Below are 16,386 nucleotides of genomic sequence, written 5' to 3'. Positions count from 1 at the left end.
GAGCAATACGTGACTGGAGGTGGCTGAGCTCGAGCTGGGTTCCTTCGTACTACATTCCTACTTATGACAACTAGACGTTGTAGCTAATTCCTTTTTAGAGAGCCGAACTCCTTTGGTACGAGAAGCAATTTACAGACCAGAACCATAGAGTTTTTCGCCACCGGACCTGCTTCACACTCTTCCTACTTCTGACTGACGCCAGGATTCCCTAACTGACGTTAATGGCATGCAAGAGGACAAAAAGGAAGACTGTAAGAGAGATGTGCTCTCTTATATGGGCAGGATTTGTCTTAAGAGTGTTTTGTTACATATTGTATGCTATTGGTCTAGATCTTCCAGACTCTCCCTCAGCATCCTCTTAAAAATGGACAAATTCATATCTAGTTTTGTTTGGGCATACTCAGATGAGCGTGGACATCCCCACTTTTTGGGATAGAAGACCCTATGCACTCCCATCGACGAGGGTGGTGTGGGTCTCGTCTCTCACATCATATGTAAGGTCATGATGTTACAGTAGGAATTCAAGGCCTACTATGGAGACTCACCATGTGCAGAGATGGTGAGGAAAAAATATCTCCGCAGGAATTACCGGTTGCTCTCAAAAGAAATCTGCTCACCAAATCAACAACTGATGGATTAAATATGTACTTCAAAATTTCCAACTCACAGTCGTTCGGATGTGCTATGGTGGGTAGATATTGACGCTTCCTCTCTCAAGTACAGATTTTTATGCTCGAATCAAAGACAAAAGGCCCACTACTGAATATAATAAATATTTCTGGTCCTCGAAAACATCTTTTCTGGTCCTCGAAAGGCCCACTACTGAATATACAGTAGTGGTGTCTGGTTTAGTCTGTTAGCTGCCCATTAGAGGCTGCTAAGTCTGGACGGAGTTCAGAAACAAGGAATCGCTTTGGCCAATCAATGTGCTCTCTATCATCATGAGGAAGAATCAACTCCTCACCTGTAAGGAGACGAGATCATTCCACCAGTTTAACAAAATAGTAAAAGATTGTGTACTGAGGAGAGATCAGAGAAGTCTCCCTAGGGTTTGAGATTTCCTATCCATCGTAGTGTCTTTGGAGCAGCTCCCTTCCCCGGCAATGCTGCCAGACCCTCGGCCATGGAGATTGAGCCAGGTTCGTTCGGTAGGGCAAAGTTTGGTATCTCCGGCGGCCCGCGATGACTCTCAACGACAATATCAAAGCATGGAAGACTTGAGGCAGCAGAATGAGGAGGAAGCACTGTCGTTGGAGAGAGCGGACCGTTCGGAGCAGTGGGAGGGACAGGACAGACAAGCGCATATTCCCCTAACATTTTGGGCAACGATTCTCAACAGAGAAGAAATAATTTCTGATGGAGAGCAGGAAGAGGTGGAAGTGCATATCATGAACAGCCTTCTCCGTGTTACCATCTCTGAAGAAGATTTAGAGGAGATGAAAAGACAATTCAAATTTACATCTATAGCTTGTTTCCTGGGTGGGATAAACAAAGGATCAATGGAGGCCAGTTACATAGTGTCGGGGTTGTGCTCTCTGTGGTATGAGGTAAAGAATCCACTATTCTCCGTTGCAGGTAAAGGATATTTCTTTGCACGGGTCGATTTCTAGTAGAAGCTCAATATCATCCTTCGGAAAGAGGTTGCGAGGAATACTAGTGCTGGGGTGCAGATGGACTCCTAGTATGGACATCTGTATTGAAGAATCTATCAAGGTTCCATTGTAGGTGTAGCTTCCTGGACTCAGCGTCCATTCTGTGGAACAAACGAATCTACTTTACAGTGGTTCGAGCGCTTGGTGGGGAATTCATAGAATCAGACCCCTTTACAAAGGTTCAACTAAGGGTGGGACATGACAGGATTTATATCGAAGTGTCCTCCTTCAAGCCCCATTCGGTGGTGGAGTTGGAGTGTGGAAACAACGATATTGGTACGCAGACCATCACGCATGAAGGATAAATCAAATTCTGTATGAAATGCCACATGACCATCCCACTTTACTAAAGATTGTCGAACGACGAAGCCTCAGCCAACGCAGCAACCACTAACCAGCCAAGGTTGGAAGGAGGTGACTATTGCTCGTAATGGTCATTGCAACCAGAGATCTGAACCTGAAACCTCTCGGCCCCAACTGGCCTTGTGCAGGAGGGAAACTGACTTGCTACATTAAGTGGCCATCAGACGGGAAAGGTAATGGAAGAGACGATTCCTATTCCCATAGAACTCGGCAGTCCTGATGATCTCTCTCCCAATCGCCAACCGGTCATCAGAACCCTCAACCTTGCCCCACTGATACTTGTCTTGGAGACAGTAGACAAGATATGCACGAGCGTCGTGGCCAAAACAATTCCAGTGGGGATCACCCAAATGGTCAAGGAGGAAAGGTCGACCTCAGCACAGTTCCTCAGAGGCGAGTCAAGTCACCCCCCCTGCCTAGATTCCCCCTCAACCGAACCCCTCCCAAGCGAGTTCTAAGGAAAAAAATCTCATCCCCCATCCAACACTGTGAGCAGAGCAGGTTCACTTTGTTACTCCCTTCAGCTAATGACCAAGCAGGTGGCCCAATCCCCAATTGGGTGGGCAAAAATGGCTGAGTCCTTAGGACCTTGTCTCCGTAAGCACAAGCATCCTGTCAAAATTGCATCTAAATCTGCTGGCAGAAATGTGTCATTGAATGAAGAGGAAGGGGTTTTAAATGTGAGGTCTCGACTGGGCTAGGCAGGTACAGTGGTGGCAGAGGAGGCTATGGGGATGGCAGACGATCTACAATGGAAACTCCTCCCAATGTTCACCTTACCTCTAATGTGAAAGAGGTAAAAACAACTGATAGTGACGATGAGATTACTGGGCAAGCCGGGGACAGGGGGCACCAGAGGCCTTACACAATTAAGCTGCTTTCCTTTACCTTCCCTTTGGTCAGTTTATCCGTGAAGATATTGTCGCGGAATGTCAGAGGGTTGGCTAGAGAAGCAGCTCAAAAAGATTTGTTTTTTACTATTCGAGAACATGAACCAATGATTTTCTTTATTCTAGACCCTTTAATTCGCCAGACTAGTTTAAGTACAGTTACTGAATAAGCTCAGAGGATATACACTTTTTGCTGTTAGTGGTAACCCGGAATCTCAAATCCGAATTATTCTTGGATAGAACCCTAGTGCTGTTACGCTTAAAGTGGCTACATCAGATCCGTTCTAGTTGAAAGTAAACTGCAGAGATACAAGAAATGGCTTCCAATTCTCCATTTTTGGGGTGCATCTACATCCAAATTGTCTAATCCGTAGGTTGTCATTCAGAGATCTCTCAAGTGCAATCCAATTGAGTCACGGACCGATGGCACTCATTGACAATTTCAATCCATTAAGAGGCCCACATGACAAAACAAGGCAAGCGCCAAGTAGGGCATCTTGTCATGACTTTAACTCCTTCATTTTGGACAGTGACCTGCACATCGTCCGACCATAATGCCTTAATCCTCTCTTGTGTTAACCGTGAGAAAGGGAATTTCAATAAGAAAGTCTTCAAAATGTATAAATGTTGGTTCTTTAGACCAAATTGTGAATCCATCATCTGAGACTATTGGAATGCGGAGACAAGATGATGTACGATGATCCAGCTGCTAACTAAGATGAATCTCACTCGACCAAGATTGTTATGGTGGAATACCAACATGTATGGTAGTATCCCAAAGAGAATTGCTTCCTTAATAGCTTGCAAAAACATAAGGATGAGTGCTTGGCCTATCCAAATAAGATGGAATGGATACTTCACAAGGAGTTAGATGCAGCCTTGAAAGAGGAAGAACTCTATTTTGGAAACAAAAGGCTCAGATTAAATGGCTGAATGAGGGCGACCAAAACACCAAATACTTTCAATCCCACTGTGAGAGCAGGGCCCAAAAAAACATAATTCACAGAATCTAAATAGATGATGTCCTTGCAGAGAACCCTAAGACGATTCACGAGGCCTCTGACATACTTCCAAAGGTTCTACGCGGACCATATCAAAGGTGGGAATTTGCCCTTAGGCCTCATAGAGGCCCAATGGTATCTGCACAAGATAATTGGAACCTTTGCAAACTTGTTGATGAAGAGGAAGTGAGAATAGCAGTTCGGCAATTGGGCAATGACAAAGCTACAGGGCTAGATGGCTTTTGTGGGGAGTTTTTTAAGCAATTTTGGCACATTTTGGAGGGGGTAGGGGGATGTCTCCGTTGTGGTGAAAGATTTCTTCCATACGGAGAAAATTGTGAGAAAGATTAACCGTTCTCATATAATTCTCATTCCCAAGCATCAGGATACCTCCAATATTATGAAGTTTCGGCCGATCGCTTTATGCAATTCCATTTATAAGATTATTCCAAGATAATGGTGCTCAGAATGAAAGACATTCTAGCCCGAATTGTAAATCAGGGCAAAGAAGCCTTCTTGCCTACCAGACACATTCAAGCTCAGGTGCTTCTTTGTCATGAGATAGTTAACAGCCTCAACAATCATACTATGCAATCAGTTCTTTTAAACCTTGTCCTGTCTAAGGCCTATGACGGTCAATTGACCTTCCTGAAATGTTCTTTTTCACTTGGGCTTTTGTGAAGATTGGATTAGAAGTATTATGAGATGTGTGTAGACGGTGAGCTATACCCTTGTCATCACTGGTAGGAGGACCCTTTCTTTGATAGTCAAAAAGGCCTTCGGCAGGGTGACCTCCTATCTTTTCACGGTGATCATGGAAATTTTTTCTGAGAGAATCTGTTGGCTGGTCTCCATCAAGAAGATTAAAATATCTAATTTTAGAGATTTTCAAAATACCCTTCTTGCATATATTATGCTAATGACATAATGATTATTTGTAGAGATCTCAAAAATACTATAATTGAGATTAAGAGCTCCTCCATGAGTTTGAAAATGGAACTGGTTTGCGAGTTAATCACCAGAAATCAGTGTTTATTCCATTGTGGGTTAGTGAAGACAGGGTCCGATCTATAGCTCTAGTCCTTGAATGGAATCCTGCCACCTTCCCATTATTTACTTAAGGCTTCCTATCTTCTTGGGGAAGATGACCATGGAGACTTGTTCCGTTCTAATGGGCAAGGTGGAGAAGAAACTCGCCATATGGAAAGGTAAAATGCTCTCATACGCAGGGTGCCTTTGTTTGATTCATCATGTTCTTGGTCAGTTAATTAATTTCTAGATGATAACATTCCGGCTATCAAATACGGTGATAAAGACCCTAGAGAGACTCTGTAGCCGCTTTCTTTGGAGAGATACGAAATCTCAAAGGAAACAACACCTTATTGGATGGAAGGACTTACGTTTCCCCAAGGAAGGAGGTGCGGGCCTGTGAAACCTGCAGTACTATAATAAATCTCAAATGAATACTAAATCTCAAATGATTTATTTAGCCCTTTAAACCAAATTGGCTGACTCACCTGGGCCTTGATGATGAGAGCAAAATACTTGCTCTGACAGTTTATGGACAGTGCGGGCAAAGTCAAGTAATTCATGGCCTTGGAAAAGTATCTTATGGGGGTGACGGAAACTTCGCCCGGTTTTGGAAGGAAGAACGGGGATGGGAAATTGTCGAGCTTTTGCTTCACGATCAGGACCTTATTCTTTGCAACCAATATATATCTGAGTCTGTCGATTTGTGAGAGTACCGAGAAGTTCATTGCAACATTCACTCCCCGCGGATCAACCAGGTTATCCAACACACTAACTTTTCCCAAGAGACTGACGTCCTAATGCTCGATAATCGCAGCAATGCGGCGGTCAGTCAGCGGGACATCTATGATTTAGTGCACCTTCGCAAAGAGATTACTTCCATTTGGTACAAAATATGGAAAAATGATGCGCTGCCTAGAGCTAAATGGTGTGCCTGCCTTGCTATGTGCAGCCATTTACTTACCCAACAGACTTAAGAAGGCTGGGATTCTCTCTTACGAACCGATGCAGTATATGTGCAAGACAAGAAGAATCAGTCTCCCATCCGTTCATCCAGTGCTGCTGAGTGCACGGTTGCTGGAAATTGGTGGGAAGGAAATTTTGATGTCAGAATTGCTCAATGGAGGAATCTGCAAGAAGCGGTTCCAAGTGATGGTGCTGCCATGACTTCAAGGTGAAATGGCAAAGGAGAATTTGGAGAATGTGTTGGCAGGCAATGGCCATCAGACCAGAACCGTGGCCCTCTTTCGGGGGCCAGGCATTCATCATCCAGCATTCATCATCCAAACAGCAGCTATTACTTGGAATTCTGGACGAAAGATCATAGGTGTCATCAAAAACAGCAAAGGTGAAATTGTTACGGCGCGGGGCAAGTTTACTCGCCCAAATCTCTTCTAGGTAGCAGAACAAATTTTGAGTGACCTCTTGCTTTCTCTCCCAAACTCAAAGGACTCGATAGCCATAGTGGCGGCTCTGCACAGGTGGAAGATGCAGCTCCAAAGGGCATTGAGCAGACATGTGCAGGCTGGTTGGGGATACTCCGTGCTGAAGACTAATGCTCACAGAATGACTTCTCTTCGATGCAACCCTGCGTTAGAGACGTTACAGTCACTGACCGTTAGAAACATGAGGTAAATTTTGGTTCAGGGTCACCACATTTTGTGCAAGCTCTTCATGCTTGTCTTGGATGGAACCCATGTTGTGCATCTTTTTTCAACTGTGTATTCTTCTCCATTCCTGTTCCTCTATGTTTGAGAAATAAAAGGGTTCGGGGGCCCTCTCCCCCTGCAAGGTTGCACCGGAGATCATCGCCACCATTCTAAATGGAAGGAAAGCAGCTTCAGACGTGGTTGGAAGTCTGAGATATGAGAGGCAACTCTTCCCATGGTTCTTGGTTACATCTGAAAAGTGCGCAATAGGATCCGTCGCGGCGAAGCCACCCCTGCTCCAGCTGTAATAGCTCAAAGCATTTGGAAAGACTTATAGCTTCTCTGGGACAAGCAGTTTACTAACAGGCTTACTCACCGGATGGCCACTCTTTGGTTTGTCACGGGTATTGAGGCTGATTGATGATCGTAGAGCCCTCTTTCCTTGCAAGACGTGTGTACACATTGCAATTCTTCAACAATCTGACTGTTTCAACGTAGCTGTTGGCTTTTCCAACAACCAAAATGAGGTGATGCAATTGGGGCTGACTGCTCACAACCACTGTTCCGCCCATGTTTGGCTCAACATTTTGAAAGACATCATTTTCAGCTCTCCCGCGCTGAAGAGTGGGATTGGTCTCACGATAGGCCCTAAATGATGGAGAGACAAGACCATAAGGCTGCTGGATCACCCTTTTGATGCTAGGGACTAGAAATTCTAGTCTCTTCTGCTGCAGAAAGTACCTACAGATTATGCATTTTAGACCTGCTGTTGACGTAATCGCTTTATTGTTGAAGCCTTGCCCATTGGGGACAAAACTGCTTTGGAATGCGATGCCTTGAAGTTCGTCGTGCTCCCCTTTCTGTCTTTTGTCTCTTTGTAAATATCAATTTTTGTTAATAAGAATAGGGGACGTATTCCCCAGCAGCGGAATATGCAAGAAACTTTATTGGAGTGACCAACCACTTATGAAACATTAGTCGAAGACCGACTTTACCTGGAAACTTCCTCCAAAGAGAATCTTCCTGCCCGTTCGCTCGGATGGTTACACATACCCTCAAAGGAATGACGTGATCTCAAAGACTCTAGTCGACCAACGCTTCACAAATAGTTAGTCCTTGCTTGTACCCAATGCAGAGAATTCACTGTGCTCATTAAATTCAGGTTGCTGATGAGGGACGATCAAAGGCAAGTCCAACAATATGAACAGTTTATTAGATTCTTCCAAAATGAGCCCCCTGCCCATCTCCCTTTACATTGGGTGCCTCGGTTGCCATCCATCGGATGCCCTCGACCGCCAGTCCGTTGCGTCGGGCTGCCTGCAAAACTGAGAGAGAGAGAGAAGAGAGAGAGAGAGAGCACCGATGCTTTCAAAAATTTCTAAAACTGGAGTTTGGAAGTGGTAAATGGTAAAGAGGATGGCACGGTGAAAGTTGATATGTACATAATGAAGAGCCATAGCTTAAATACCATTTTATGCCGGGAATAGGTACAGTAATATAGATGCAGAAAGCCATGAAAACGTACAAAACATGCCATATCATGTTATATTCTGAGCAGCATTTTTCAATTCAAAAATCCTTTCTCTCGAAGTGACACGATCGAGTCCTTGATGGTTTGCTCTAATGGAACAAACTCCATTCCCAAATCAATCAGCCTTTTGGATGCATTACTTGCCCTCAGTAACCCAGGCTGGGTTTCCTCAGTGAACCTGCTCCAGCAACAAACAGAAATGCTTCCAATTACTAACGATGACAGCAAGTCAAGTGATAATGGTTTGCTTTAGAATGTCAGTTTGAGAGAGTCCACATACCTAGGCAAGTTATATTCTGGATAAAGTCCGGCAACCATATCCACAAAGTCACTATAATGAGTAATAGATTCAACACAAAGATGCCTTCCTGATGCAGAAGCATTCTCATATACTAAAATATGTGCTAGAGCCACATCATTCACATGTACAGATCCCATGTGCAAATCCTTGTACGGATCAGTGTTTCCTGCAATGATAGCATTTTAACACACCATGTTTTCATGGCTGAAGATAATAAGAAATATGTTGTTAAATGTGACAACCAGGTTTCTCAATGATGGTGTTCGACCATCAATCTTGTATTCAGGCACTAGACTGTGTAAGTTTGGGATAAGCAAATCCACATTTTGTAAGTCAAATGCATAACAAAATAGACTCAAGGATTTAATAGGCAAATTGTTCAAATAAACAAAAATACAAGCTTGTCTGAGTTGGCATCGAACTACAAAAATGAAATGATAGCAAAATACACAAAGCTGTCTGATCTGAAATTCTTGAAGTGCAAATGAACGAGAATGAGAGGAAAGGGAAGTTTCCACTTTCCAAGTTTATTCGGATACATAACATGGTTACTTGGTAGTCATGCCAGAGTTGCACCTTATTGGATATGGGCTTCAGATTTGGGTAAAATGACTGGTCCCAATTTTATCCACTAAATTTACAATGAGGATTTGGAGTCAGAAACATCACGTTTGCTGCACTTGCAAATTGTTATGGTACTATTTGTGACATGTTACAGTTTTCTTGGATTGAAACACACAACCCATACATGCATTTGACAAAATTTATTGTATTTATGAAACTTATGTCTGTAAAATATATCTGTTGCTTATCCCCATCCATGTGCCAATCCTTTAAGAAGTTCATGTCCTGTCTTACATACCGACCTCATCGAGCCCCACACCTCAACTCCTGCTTTGGTATAAGTCATGTTTGCTGCCATGATTGTCAAAACAAAAGATATGGGACAAGTTTACTGTATAAACTGATCATGATGGGAAAGGCTATAAAATTAGTCAATTGCATCCATTGGGTTGACAATTAATGATAAAGACCACAATAAGCAAAAGAAAATTTTTGGCAAAGGAAACACAGATTCTCCCATAATCAATCAAAGGAAGGCCAAATACAATGGAGGTTGATACAAGAGGTTTTAGTACAATATCAACACATACGTAATTTCCCATTCAACTCACATAAGAAGCCAAAGATCCCCAGAATTTAGTAGTTCTAATTTTCAAACGCTTGATACGAACCAATGTTGAAAACAATTTTATATGTTTTTCCATCATGATCAGTTTATGTAGTAAAACTTGTCCATTATATTTAGTTTTGACCTTCATGATGGCAGACCCATGACTTGTACCAAAGCAGGACATAATGTATGGCTCTTGATAAAGGTATGGAAGACATGACGTATGATTCTATTAAAGGATGGGCATGGAGATAGGGCGAGATATACATACTTATAAATTTATGTCAAATATAAAGTACATATGTCCAACAGATTTTTATCAAATTCATGTATGGATTGTTGTGTTGTCAGTCCAAAACACTGAACATGAAGATTTTGCAACAATTTTTTTTTTTACCACCAACAAATGCTGCAAGGCATTGGGTATCATGCTAGATCCTAGGAGTAGCAGAATAATTTTGACATCCATTTGACTATTGTACGCTCACTGAATAAGTTACCATGGGCTTCTATGTGCAGGATGGATATGAAGCTACAACTTTTGAATGAAAGGGAAACATATATTAATCAGGCTATTTTCACGTCTTTTTTTGCCATTGCTTCCCATTTCTTTCATTTTTTTATTTTTTAGATTGATATTATCATGGATTCAAATTTAAACTTAATCTAAATTATTTTTCATCATTTTTATCATAACTACAACGTTCCTTTTATCACTTTTATATAGTTTTATTTATGTTTTATTATTAGTTTCTGATTTATTTCATTTATAACTATTTTTTTATTTTTTAAAGTTTTCTGAGTTTTTTCCAAGATTTTCATGAAAAAAATAACTTTGCCTAAAGACACCAAGGGAAAATCTTACCATTAAAAACCCAAAAACGATATTTATGAAAATGATGTAAACGTTCCATATATGGCCAATCTAAGGTGGCAATATGAAATTTTAAGACCAAAAATTCAGGAAAACTTACATATTTATCCTACAGACTTGGTCGGTAAATAAGCTAAGGATCACAACAAGATCCCTCCCAAAGAACATAATTGAAATCCTCCAAAAAAAGGAAAAAGATGGATGCATCAATAATAATACAATAAGAAAGAAGATGATGATATCAGCACAAGAATAATAACACAATGATTACAACAACAATAGCACGAAGAGGGCAGCTTAAGTATAACTCCTCATGTCACATGAGCTACAACTGAAACCACAGAAATGTAAACATTTTCCTTGAAGTTTCTAACTTTCTACTACGAGTAGCACGTCAAAAGGGGTATGAAAAAGGAGACAAATGGATAATCCATGGGACACAGCTAAATTAAGCAGCCTAAGAGTTGGCCACTTCCTATAGTATCAAGTACATAAAATCCTGATATTTTCTGAGATAGCTCATTTAGGCAATCAAATTATTGTTCTATCTTTTGAAATAAAAAAATCAAAAAGAACAAGCATTACCTTCTTTTTACCTGAATAAAGAACTTATCTAACATGCACATTTGCCTTCCTGCTACTAAGAACTAACTTAAACCAAAATTCTTTAACAAGGTATTGGTTACAAACAACTAAAAGCACTTGAATAAAAAAACATAAAAAAGCATCCAAATCCAAAATGGGTATCTAAATTAATCAGAAAGTCCCAATCATCATAGAATATATAGAGCTATTGCAGTTTCAGGGAGATTTTCAATGAGAAAAATCCAAATAGCCATTTGTTTCTTCTAAATTCTGAAAGTAAAAAGAAAGTGAACAGGCAATACTGTCTGTGTGTCAAAGTACATGCACATGTGTGTGCAAGCTTGTAGGTGGAGAGGTACAAGTTCATCTTTAACACTAGCCCCATTCAACCAAGTGATAACAAAGAATGGCATTTTTGTTCAGAAGGTAGAAACTTTTAGAGGTTAAGAAGGCCGGGTTCATTTCCCAAAGTAAAAGATCCATCAACTTCGATAAGGCAGTAGTTAGGGGACAGGGTGTTATAGGCAACCATAGGTGTGTTTCCAAGGGCATTTGGATCACGGTAGAATGCCACAACTATAACACCTATATTCCACGGAACAGCAAATAAGCCAAACAATGGACACAACATATAAAAGATTGTCCGCATATTCCAAATATCAATGGATCTGCTGTTCCATAGCTTAGTGGAGAACAAACAAAGTTGAAGTTCAGGAGCCCCCCATAGATTTTGAAAAAAAGAAGTTACTGGTTATAATTTTCAAGGATTTTAATTTTGTCCCCTATAAAAATTTTGAAAAATATAGTTTGGCCTGAGAATTCATAGAGAGAGAGAGAGAGAGAGAGAGAGAGGCATTACGACTCTTGCATTTGACAAAGAATGCTTTCTCTCTTGCTGTGACAATAGCTTTCTCTCTCTTTCGTTTAGTAAGTTCTCCATGAGTCCATGTTGCTTATGTACTACATATGATGAAATAACGAGCAAGATTCTGCCAAGATCATGCACACTGCATGTGTACATGTAACTTCAGAATACACCATTACACATGCCAAACAGTTCACTCTGATGTGTCTGTGAAGATGATTTGAACAGGAAAACAAAGAGGAAATAATCAACAATCATGAGATCGAGCTAGCAACAATTACCTGAAGGATTAAAACATTTACATCGAATAATTTTGTTATCAGTAAGCCAACATGGTTCATTTTGTTACATTTTCTTTACATGCATTCTAACATGAAAGAAAGTATGTATTCTAACATGAAGGAAAGTATGCATTATATTGATTTTGTATCCATCTCATGCTACATGATTTTTCATTATAGTATGATCTATAATTTGTTGATAGTTATATGTGAATGACATTCTTTGGCTTTATGACTTTCAAAAAACACGGCAATGATGCCTCAAATTAAATGCCTTGATGATGGTTTCCTTGCAGATTTTCTTTTCATTTATGTGGCTTGAACTCATCTCAGGAAAACTTTGTTTCTATCATGACACTTCACTCACAGCCGTGTTACAACTTTAACCAAACATTTCCTCCCTTCATATCATACAATGAATTGAAAACTGGTTTCTGAACTATATTTAGTAGTCGGCAATGATAGACATGTGAAAACAAGTCATGTTTAGTTATTATGGATGTATGTGAAGTAAAACAAGTATACTATATGTGATATGGGATGTGAAACAGGTTATATGATCTGAATGTGGCACAAGCTACAAACGAATGAATGTAAGATGTGCTACCTGATGTGAATATGAAACAGGATAAGAATGAATTTATGTGAAGCAAGTTATGGATGAACAAATGCAAGACAGAATTATGTGATATGACATGAATCAAGTTGGGAATTATGTGATGTAAATGTGAAACAATGGACAAATGAATGTGAAACAGGTAAAACTTTATGAGATTAATGTGCTACATGATGCAGTATGTGAATTTTGGCAGTTACACATGTTTGTGTGTATTACATACAATCATAATTGTATTATATGAAAACATATTATACATATGTTTATACTTTATTCTGATGTAAGAACAAGATCATGAAAGATTGGTTGTGGAAATAGGTTTATATATACGTTTGTAGTCATTGTTTGTGAATTTGGCTGACGACCTATGTTTCTGATGTGTTCTGTGCAAAAGCAACAGTACTATGTGCAAATAAGTTATATTTGTGTTTGTTGTGATCGGGAAGGTAAACTATCAAATGCTCATCTTCACGTGCATTCAGGTTTATGAGCTTTTGATTGTGGAAACAAATGCATATATATGCCTGTGGCCATGATTTGAAATAGGCTATGATAATTCTGTAAATATGAAAATGTAATGTGTTTGTATAGACAAAAAGTCACATATACAAATGCATCATCCTTAAATCCTGTGCATGGTCCAGATCCAATCCAAAGTGGGAAACAAATTACAAAAAGCTCTAATCAGGTTTTATGGACCTTACATATCTGAGTCCATATTACTTAGGCGATCCCAAACTCGACCATTCATAACTTGTATTAAGAATAAAACAAGTACTTTGTTTAAAGCAGTACTATGGACTCTAAATTCATTTGTTCAAATTCAAATCCACTGCAAACAGTGAATTCATTGACCAAAAACAGATGATTTTTACTATTGGACTTTGTTGCAGACAAGCAAAACCTAATCCAAGAACTAGAACACCACTTTCAATCAATAGTCCTGTTCCACAGGAATCAAACACCGGGATAGCATAATGTATCCCTGTTCCAAGTTTTTCCAACCTATGCAAATGCTAGACAGCAGCACAAAAACGTTGCAGTTCTAATCTATGCAGCAAATTTGTAGTTGTTCCAAGGGGCACAAATTTACCCTTGTTCCTGGAATATCAGGATGGAAACATCCTTGTTCCCACTGCCGCAAGAGCACAAATCAAATACCCTCTTCAGTACTTGATCATCCTAATCACACCATATTGTGGATGGAATTGGCCAGGCAGTGCCATCTTCAAATCCATAAACCAAAACCATCCTGAACAAGCAGTCATTCAGGATACAATTTTTTTATGTGGATTGAGCATCAAAGCATGCCTTCACGAAGATTGACAATTGTAGAGAATGCCAAAACACCTATAAAAAGGACGTGCCCACAAACAATTTCGTGGGGCTTCCAATCCCATAAATTTCAAGATCATGCTTTAGCAATACATAGAAATGATATTTTTGCTGAATGTGCAATTCTCAAGGTCCGGTTAAATGTATTTGACTTCAGTTTACCTTCCCTACCACCCATCCCCCACACCACCACCAACACCCTCCCAACCCACCAAAAAAAAAAAAACCGATGCAATTTTACCATTATGATTGATACTTTTGATTTAAAAATGTCATGAATTTTGAGGGTTTTCTCATATATGTTCAGTTCTATTAAGCTGGTTTTCACAACCAACACACTACCAAGGGGAAAAGCAATGAAATTTTTACCACATGAAGTGACACTTCTAATCCAAAAGGGGACACTAATTTTGATGGTATCATGTTCATATTTTTCGGTTGTATGCACTGTTATTCACAGTAAATATAAGACACGGCGGGTTAACCAACATATGCACGCGTGCCCACAGAAAAATACAGAAACATGCAAGCTGGTGAACATGCGACCGAGAGATTTGGTCTCAAATATATCATCGGTGGGCATCCCAAGTTCAGGATGCACCTCTTAGGCATGGTATGGTTGTCCATCCAACTAGTTTGCCATTTGGCGGAATTCTGATTCACCCTCTGTGTGTGTGTGTGTGTGACAGAGAGTGAGAGAGTGTTTATGAGATTTAGAGTTATATGAAGGGAAAATTATTGAACTGTAACAGTAGTTAAATTGGCTGAAGGCAGCATAATCACATATTTGAGCTTCCTCCAGAAACGCACAGACTCGGATCTAGGCGATACTTTGAAAATCATATAGAGTCATGAACATTAGCTTCTCCATCTTTCCTTGTTGATAGATTATTAAACTTCCAATTTGAGCCATAAGCTTCACTTCTCATTCTCATCGTCAGAAGTCACTTACCCTGAAGAAGACCAAGAAGCACTCCCATGCTCGCATTGATGGCAGGAGGCAGAATGGGACCCAGTACGGTCCCCGGATTAACCACAACCACATTCAGTCCGGTCTCTTTCGCAAATCTCCATGCCTCTTTTTCTGCTAGAGTTTTCGACGCTGAATACCACAACTGAGACCACCATTGCCAAAGAGTTTATATCAGAAGAAGGAATTCTCGTGAACAATCGATGAGATCAGGGAAAACCAACAAGAATTAAAGAAGAACGATTTATACCCCGTTTTGCTTACAGTACTCAACGTCGGTCCAGCAATCTTCTCCCTTAACAACGTCCGCTGGCCAACCAGGGCTCGGAACTATGGCCGAAATGGACGAAGTCACAACGACCCGCTTCACGCCGCTCGCTTTCGCTGCTTTGAGGACGTTGAGTGTGCCTTGTATCGCTGGTTCAAGAAGCTCCCTCTACCAGGCACCAAACACAAGTGACGAGCCCACTGTCCACGTCATGATAAACGAAAAAGGCAAAGGACGAAGCCGATTAAGATAATGGCAATACCTGTGGGTCGGTAACTTGATCCACGGTGCACGGAGAGGCAAGGTGGAAGACGCCAACGACGCCATTTATGGCGGAGAAGATAGAGTCGTAGTCTAGTAGATCGATCTGGTAGAGACGCAAACTCGAATCTGCTCCCTCTAATGCTTCTAGATGCCTCGTCTCCTTCTCATTCTCTAAGAGAGAGAGAGAGAAGCTTCAAATATTCGTTCCAGACTTCCAGATAAATGGACATCAGAGAGAGAGAGAGAGAGAGAGTTTACGGAGGTTCTGGACGGTGCCGCGGACGGTATAGCCCCGGCGGAGGAGGAGGCGGACGAGAGTGGAACCGATGAAACCGCTAGAACCCGTCACGCACACCACCTCCCCTACTTTTCCGGCTGCCTCCATCCCCTCTGCTTCCAGCATTCCATTCCACAGATGTGGGAGGGATAAATAGCGGGGTTATCAATTCTAACTGGAGGGTTCTAATAACTTCAATCCTTTTGCAAGTACCTGTCCACTCAAACAAACGATCAATCGTTCAAACAAACATATAAAAATAAATATAATTAATAGTTCAAAACAAATATATAAAAATAAATATATTTCATGAGTGAACTTCCGTTACAGGTACTAATGCATACAAACAATTAATATTTCAGAACAACAAAGATATACAAATGAATATATTTTATGGGGCTAGTGTGGGCCGTCCTGTGAGGTGAAGCTCTGAACTGCCACCCCTCCACTTGTCCGATAAA

The 16,386-nt window shown here is 40.7% G+C and overlaps 1 protein-coding gene across 2 annotated transcripts; it reads right to left on the bottom strand.

The window, feature by feature from the left end:
* Positions 1-5,662: 5,662 nt before the first annotated feature.
* LOC116254773 (cinnamoyl-CoA reductase 1-like) lies at positions 5,663-16,143 on the bottom strand. Of its 2 annotated transcripts, XR_004172751.2 has the most exons (7): positions 15,907-16,127; positions 15,647-15,819; positions 15,367-15,552; positions 15,099-15,261; positions 8,396-8,582; positions 8,053-8,293; positions 5,663-7,909 (listed from the first exon to the last, which is right to left on the bottom strand). XR_004172751.2 is itself a non-coding variant. In XM_031630343.2 (6 exons), the coding sequence occupies exons 1-6, from the start codon at positions 16,049-16,051 to the stop codon at positions 8,149-8,151; spliced, it is 999 nt and encodes a 332-aa protein (XP_031486203.1). In that variant the 5' UTR covers positions 16,052-16,143; the 3' UTR covers positions 8,024-8,148. The 2 variants fall into 2 exon arrangements, 1 of the variants encoding a protein (XP_031486203.1); XM_031630343.2 differs by lacking the exon at positions 5,663-7,909 and having other exon boundaries at positions 8,024-8,293; positions 15,907-16,143.
* Positions 16,144-16,386: the final 243 nt, after the last annotated feature.

This window comes from Nymphaea colorata, chromosome 5 (genome assembly GCF_008831285.2).
Source record: "Nymphaea colorata isolate Beijing-Zhang1983 chromosome 5, ASM883128v2, whole genome shotgun sequence".
Classification (NCBI taxonomy): domain Eukaryota; kingdom Viridiplantae; phylum Streptophyta; class Magnoliopsida; order Nymphaeales; family Nymphaeaceae; genus Nymphaea; species Nymphaea colorata.
This window is presented reverse-complemented; position numbering and strand designations above follow the sequence as displayed.